Source organism: Pteropus alecto, unplaced genomic scaffold (genome assembly GCF_000325575.1).
Source record: "Pteropus alecto unplaced genomic scaffold, ASM32557v1 scaffold86, whole genome shotgun sequence".
Classification (NCBI taxonomy): Eukaryota; Metazoa; Chordata; class Mammalia; order Chiroptera; family Pteropodidae; genus Pteropus; species Pteropus alecto.
The window spans coordinates 11848581-11856490 of NW_006442109.1; the positions used below are offsets into that span (position 1 = coordinate 11848581).

General features: G+C 42.0%; 1 protein-coding gene across 15 annotated transcripts in view; it reads right to left on the reverse strand.

Annotated features, from left to right (window-relative positions):
* TPM1 (tropomyosin 1) overlaps positions 1–7910 on the reverse strand; it is a 27712-nt gene that overhangs the window by 14151 nt on the left and 5651 nt on the right. For 9 of the 15 annotated variants that reach the window (XM_006920291.3, XM_006920294.3, XM_006920287.3 and 6 more), the window contains exon 3: positions 351–484. In XM_006920291.3, coding sequence (XP_006920353.1) covers positions 351–484 — 134 coding nt within the window. Of the gene's footprint in view, positions 1–350; positions 485–7758; positions 7905–7910 lie in introns of those variants that run through there. The other 6 variants (XM_006920295.3, XM_006920297.3, XM_006920300.2 and 3 more) reach the window with 1 other exon arrangement.

A 7910-nucleotide genomic window follows, 5' to 3' on the forward strand; every position in this document is an offset into this window, starting at 1 on the left:
GCAGGAATGAAAGAACCATTATACAGCCCCAGAATTTCTTGTTTATACATCTATCTTCCTTGTTGGATGGTGAGCTCTATGAGGACAGAAATAAGATCTTTGTCTTCTTTGTAATTGTGGGGTTTAAAGCCCCTATGTACTTTGCCTAAAAACACCCATGTTAAACAAACAAAACCAATAAATTAACCACTAATGTTAAATTAAAACCAGTCAAATTATACCTAGGATCAAATGAGGAAATGATCTCAAGGAACTGCAAAATTCTTGAACCCCACAGATCAAAGAAGCTCTCCCATTCCACCAGGAGGAAAGACCCATGCTAAAAGCTGGGCTGGGTGAGGTGCCCTCACCTTTCACTCTCATCCGCTGCCTTCTCGGCCTCCTCCAATTTCTGCAAAGCTGTTGCCAGACGCTCTTGGGCACGATCCAACTCTTCCTCAACCAGCTGGATGCGCCTGTTCAGAGAAGCTACATCGGCTTCAGCCTAGGCAGAGAGAGTGAAAGGTATTTCAGAACTGGGGAGAAATATGAGGGTAGTGCCTTTAGGAAGTGGCTGAGAATGAAACACTGATTTTAGACAGAAAGCCTGGGCCTTGTGGTAATACCTTTGAGTGCATTATAAGCCCTGGTCAACTCTGGAGTTCTTGGGTACGTTCATATACTGATTTATATAGTGACTGTCCACATTTGTTTATATACAAATCCATACACAGCACTATCATTGGAAAGATGGACTCTTAAATGCTCCCTTGCTGGGTTCCTTTCTTCCACAGATCTCAACACACTGGCTTTACTTAACGGAGAGCTTCATTAAAGCCACCTCGCTCACTGGGGGCCTGAGGTGTAGACAGGGATAACATGACTTTACAGAAAGAGCCAGAAACCAGATTCGGGGGGTCTCAATCCTCCTTTCTTCAGACCATTTTCTCAAAGGGGCCTTATAAAAGAACTAAAATATTTCAAAATGTAGTGGTTCTAAAATATACACTATACAGACACAACTAAATTCAGTACCCTCCCACTTTCAGTAACTCCTTTAGAGTAACTGGTAACACTGGAACAGGGCCAAGACAAATTTCCCTAGTGTTTCCGACATAAGCCTACTGGAATTTCTTACAAGTCAAGGTTGCTACAAGAAAAGTTTCAAACTCCTTAGGAGAAAAGCAGTACAGATCTGTTTTTATTTGTAGATGTTTCTTTCTTGGGGATGCAATGATTACCTACTGTTATAAGCATCTGTTACTATGAGCCTCAAAACATTTGCAAGACTGCGAGGGTCCGTTACATACACTTGAATGGGTGGCTGTTTAAATATTATGCATTTAAGTGAGAGATGGAATTTACTAATCAGACACCATTTCTTCAACTTCACCCATTTTGAATGTCTGCTTATCATAGGGTGATGGGGGTTTTCAGGATACATGGAAAGTTTTCTAAAAGTTACAATACACACTTAGAGACCTATGTTAGTTCTCTGTCTACATTCTTGTCTTCTTTACTCAACTATAAGCTTCTACGTGCAGGGAATCACGGTTTCCTGTAGAGTATGAGCTCAGAAAATGTCTACAAAATAGTAAAATCAATCTAATTTAAACAAAAGCAACTTTCTTAGCTTGTGAACTCATGATATACACAGTTTGAAATGCACATGCAGTTAGAGAGGCTGTGATTATGGCCCTGAATCAAAGGAATATGAGAACATTCAGTTCTTAGCAGCTAAAATCTTACAAATCTAGATGAGCAAAGTTTTATTTGGGAAAGAGAGGTGATTAGGGCATTTCCAAACATGGTGAAGGACTTTTTAAAAAAACATTCAAATATACTTTTATCTCATCAAAAATTAACCATGTAGTAATAATTGGTTGATAGAGACAGGGAGCAGGGGGAAATGAGAAATGAATCTGAAGGGGGGATGGTTTACAATTGTATTGGCCCAAGAAGTAAATCATTATTGGTGCACAGCTAGTAATGGGCCTCGCTAAGTCTAAAAGGCAGGTGACTTGGTTTTTTTGGAGAAGGGGTGAGGGTAATAAGGACAACATTTCTTAAATACTGGAAACTGCCTCTTAAAAATCTTTAGTCCTATTTTTAAAAATTGGGAGGAGAATACATTAAGGTTATAGTTTTGGGTCAGGTTTGCTTTCTTCACTTTTCTCTATTTTTCCTTTCCAGTAAAAATTCTATTCTTTTATGCATGGGGGAAATAAGCAACTTTGAAAGTTAAAAACAAAAATGAAGAACAAAAAGGAAACAAACAAAAAAACTTCAGTAGGGTTTCTAGATCATGCATTCAAAAATATTCCCTTCTTTCCTTATAATTATTATTTAAAAAAAAAAGGCAAGTATCCTTGTTACAGGTGGTCTGGCCAGAGAAATGTCACTGAGATTTTCAAAGATGTTTTTTGTAGCCACCGCTTTCTAAGTTCCCTGCTCTGCTTTTCATCTGGGCCCCAGCCTTCAGGACTTTGTACTCATAGAAAGGAGACGTTACAATCTGGGGAAGTAAACTTCCGGGTGACAAGCCAGTCTAGGTCCCCAGCTTCCCACACAGCTGGGACATGAGAGAGCAAGGAGAGAGCACCCCATGTTCATTTCTGCCTCTGTGCACAAGATCTTCCTACCTGAGAGGTCCCCCACTCCACCCCATCAATCTGTATCTTTCCTCTTATTGCCCCCTCCTTTAGTTCTGGACACTGTTTTATAAATGTCACTAACTTTTCTCCCAGGAGCATTTTGTTGGACCTTATACTTCTTGACATTATGGGTGTGTCCTAAGGAACACCAGCCAATAGGACTTCGTATAGGGTGCCCAAGTGCTCAAGCAATGACTGGGAATAGAGATCTGTTCTAGGAGCCAAGACTGGTGCACACAGAGAGCAAACCTATGGGTGGTCTGCAAAATGGGGTCTCGGTTGCTTAGCTGGAAGGGCTAGCTAAACATCCAGCTAGGCATCATCGAGCAGTTCCCAAAACTGGCTAAGTGTCAGAATCCACTGAGAGATGTGTATTAAAAATACAAACTTCCAGCCTCCATCCCTAGAGATACTGATTCAGGAGGTTAGAGGGGAGGGCAGGAATCTGCACTATAAATAAGCGACCTGTTCCACTCCTCCGCCCAAAGCAGCTGGAAAATCCTGTGGGAACTGATTTTCTAGCTCTTCATTCAAAAGAAAATAGGAGGATGGTGGGATCTCTGACCCAGAATGCTGACATATGCTCAGGTCAACAGCCATCGGTGGGAGACAAGACTAAAATCCAAGTTATCGGGCTCCTCACGGGCTGGGTCATCACTTCTCACAGTCTCCTGGAACCTCGTGAAAGCCCTGGAACTGGAGGTCCTCACCTTTGTTATCTTCCTTCTTCTTGTGTCAGAGTGGAAGGTTCTCTATAGCCACCTCCAACCCAACTTCCCTACCCATACAATGGATATTGTATGGGTAGGGAAGGCCTTATTTATAGTGCAGGCCTTCAGCAACAGAACCTAACCAGGGCTAGGAGAACAGTTACTGTATTAAATATCATCCACTAAACAAGTCCTCTCAATCCTTTTTGAAGTAAGCTATGGTATAAAACTCAAAACTTCATCAAGTAATATTAATGGGTAACAGCTGACATAAGGACACAGAGCACTTGCTCTCAATACCAGAAGCCAACACTTGCTGTTTCAGAGTAAGACAGACAAAGGTGCTTGTAGGTTACAGCCAAGACTTGGAGCAGTGTTTGGGATACATCTACCTCTATATAGGCTTCCCCTAGGAAATGCCTGGACTCTTACTGGCTTTTCAGGCTCTACCATACTGGTCTGATTGCAATTTTGTCTGATTCCCTAGAATTCAAGATGTTTCATTTCATAAATTAATTAAGGGCACTTCTTTCTTTCTCTTATTTTTGGGGATATGTTCTGTGTTCAAAAGGCCCACATATTTCACCTTCACAAACTTTTTATTTCCAGTATGTGTTTTCTACATTCTGAGGCTTATATAAACATTTTCTAAGATTCCTTTCATCATAGTGGGGGGAGGGGGGCACTCTACTTAAGAACTTAACCTGTGGTTACTTCTGCCAGTACAAGTCCATAGCCACATGACCATCTGTTATTTAAAAAGCAGATATAAATAACAAAGCGTTTGGGAAGGGTCAAGACCCCAGATGCAAATTATTTCCAGGCATGGAAATCACCCTTAGTGTGCTAGGTTAGCTGCTTCTAACGACACTCCAAGTGTTGACGCTGCTGGCAAAATCTTTCAGTTTGGGATGCTAGTTTCTTTTATTTCAAAAGTGCTATTGTGTCCTAACAGGTAATGAGCTACTCAGAAAAGAGACTGCTATATTAGTGAAGGCTACCAATTGTCTTCCTGCAGATCTGTTGTTAAACCACCACCAGGCACTCTACCCTTGTGAGGTGCCTTAGAGTTGGATATGTCAGCCCTGCCTCCTCCCTGGCAAAGGTACCAGCTACCTATACAGAGAAAAAAGCAGGCACACCACTTCTCCACTCCCCCCACAAGGTACTACACAGAATTTAGAGGCATGCTTGCCCCAACAGAGCAAAATATTACTCCAAATCAGAGTTGAAAAAAAACTTTTACATGGCCTAGAGTTTCAGGACATCCAGATGTTTTAGTGGCCAACACAGCTAAAAAAAAAATTAAAAATAGCAATAATTTTTACTTAAAGAATTCCAGTTAAGGCTATTAAGAAATAATTGTAGTAGAATATTATATCCTAAAAATTAATCCTCTAGAATATATTTTCAAAGCCCTGTCCAAACCAGAGTGGAGCATGGAATGATCAAAGGTCAGGCCTTTTTATTTCATGCAAACTGTAGTTATACAGAGAAGGTTTCACCCAACTTGCTGTGTAAGACCAAGTGACTACAGCCAAGTCAAACTTCTGCCCTTATATGGTAAGGAAAGGGGGAAAAAACACTGATGACATTAAGGGGCACTCCCATGGATAACAGATAAACACAACCTCCTCTATCTGTGCCAAAGCCTGTAATTTATGAGGCATGTTTGTATAATGAGGGAGAATGGACATGAACAGGGCATTGTTGTGCCTTTGCCTTGCCTACATATGAAAGCAGAAATTGAGAGTGTGTACATATTCTAGTTACTGCCACCCTGGGAGTGCCAATGTGAGACAAAATGCACCCTTAGTTTCTTAGTCTTAGAAATATTTACCACTCTAAAGAGGAAATGGCCTCGGAATTTTGTAAATTGGTTATTTCTCATGATTTAATAAAGTTACCAATTAAAAACCTACAGGCCACAACTTTAAGTCTACGTATTTGCTGGGTACTATTCAGAAAGGAAGAAAGATTGGCTCCTTCTTGCTACTTTTTCCTTTGATAATGACAACAAACAAACAAACAAACAAAACCCTCATGGGTCAAAAGACCTAGTGTCAACTACACTATTACATCAAGCAAAGTAGCCTCATTCCAAACATTTAAAGGGCTCACATACCTTGGAAAAGCAAACCAGTAAGAAATAAGGGAGCACTGATTTTTCCAAGGAAAGTGCTGGTATAACAGGGCCAATTAACTACAGCCTGCCTGAATTGTTGAGAATTTGAATTAAGAGCCAACTTTCCAAATATTTTTTGCAGTGGCTCATGACTTTGTCACAAAATTTTCATCTTTGCTGCCAAGAGACACTGTGACTGCTAGGTTAACTCATAGCTGTGTCTGAAAACTACCAAGAAACTACCTTAAATTAGCTATAATCTTTTAAGGTCTAGTTTCAGAAGTGAGGAGCAACTTTTAACCTGAAGTTCTCAATGGTCTGACTCCATCCTCAAGTAGCTAGCTGTCTTAAAAGGTTCTGTGTCTAATTAATTACCTGGATAGACTTTTCGAAAATTACGTTAACAAATGAAGTTATTTAAGCTTTTAATATAAAGTTTTGAAAAGAATGAAAGTATTGTCTTTAGCCAACTGGCACAGGAAGATCACTGTTATAAAAATGCACAAAAGAGAAGGTGCGTATAAAAGCAACAACGTGCTCATCATACAATTTATCTTCTGTGTCTCACATCAATCACTAGGCCAGGAGTCAATAAAAGGCTCTCCCTTACAGGACCACATATTCCCTTTCTTAGCAGGGTGAGGAGAATTCTACTGACTTCCACCACTAATACCACTTCAATCCACCAAACATTCCTTCTAGCCTGCCCATGCCCTCTCTACAAGTTCCAAAGACTAACAAAAATATATTGATTAAAAGCATTTAAATGGAATGTTTTAAGATGTAATACAATGAGCGGGCCATTTTCAAGGCCTTTCGATAAGTGGAGAATTGAAGGTGAAGGAGCAATGAGCTATGCCAAGTGCTGTGCAGTTTTAATACCGGCTGACACAGAACATCTACTTGTTGTGCCTAGCACCACTGTAATTTCTTTATACGTACTAAGTCTTTTCACCCTCACAATAGGTAGGTGCTATTATTACCCACATTTATAATTAGCAAACTGAGAGACTGAGAAGTTAATTTGCCCTAGGTCTCACAGGTAGTTAAGTAGTGGAAGATTCAAATCTTGGCAGTCTGGTTCCAGAGTTCTTGTTCTTATCCATCTCGTTCCATTAGTTCTAATAGTTCAAGGGCAGTTGCTAGCCACTCAGGGAGGGAGTCAGAATCAATTTATCGCCCAGACAAATTCAAAGACATCCACAGGACCGTTGCTGACTTGTTTTCTTAAAAAATCCCTTTTGCATATTGATTTTCTGATTCCTGTCTGTATCTGAAATGTCCTGGTTAGGCCTTCGTCTTAAGAGGAACCTTTTGCTTCTATTTATTTTATGCAAAACAGGTCCTGTAGTTTCTGCAGCCAGCTGTACACTTAACCAATAGGATTTACTCAATTGAGAATAGGCTTGTATTAAGCACAGCGGGACACCATATTATCACTTGTCATAAAATTCCCAAGGTGTTTGAGTATCTTCATTTAAAATACACACACACCGCATTTTCCCTCCCCAAATTCAACGCCTAAACTAAACTGCCTCTGAAATTCTGTTTCTGTTTGTTGGATACATTTGCCTTAAGAGAAAGAAAGCCAGGTATTACATGCAACGTGGGGGAGGGGGAAGAAGGCAAGAGAATACACCCAATAATCGTTGACATTTAGCCAACTTTTTTCAAGATTCGGTAACAAAGAAATATCTATCTGTACATTAAAAGGGATGATTAAGGGTCAACGGAACGCAAACTTTATAAATTAGAAGCTGGAGCTATCAATGTCTCAACCACCAGAGAAATAGACTTCCAGGGAAACCATCAGGGATGGTAGTTTAGCATCCCCGGGTCTCAAAGTCCGGTAGTACCTTAGACTAGACCTGTCGGAGCCCTTTCCCAACGGAACGAATTTCCGAAAGAATTTCCTTCTTCCTTTCCCACCCTCGGAGTAAACGCCAGCAGCGCAAAGTGCACATTCCGGGGGACCCAAGACACCCAGGCCAAATGCAAACACCCCAGAAATGGTGCTCCTTCTGAGAAAGTGCTGCTTCCAGAACCTTCTCAACACCACTCCTACTTCCCCCTGGAGCTTTTACTTTAACCAGGGAGATGGAAAACGCATAAAAAACCCGGCAGAGCCCCTCCCCAGAGCCCCACGCCGGCCGCCCAGGTGCGCCAGGTGCGCCTCGGAGCATGAGGACAGGGGGAGGCTAGCTGGGCTCCCGAGGGCTCTGAGGCACGGTGTGGGGCCGACTGGGGAGGAGACGCCTTCGGGTGGGTGGGTGATGGGTGGGTCCCTTACGGTTTCCCTCAGCTTCCTCTCGTAGTCCAGCTCACGCTGCAGGCTGCCCGCGCGCTCCTCCGCGGCGTCCGCCTGCTCTTGCAGGCTCCGGATCTTCCTCCGCACCGCCTCCAGCGAGCTGCTCCCCGCCATCGTGCGGGGCGGCGGCGGGC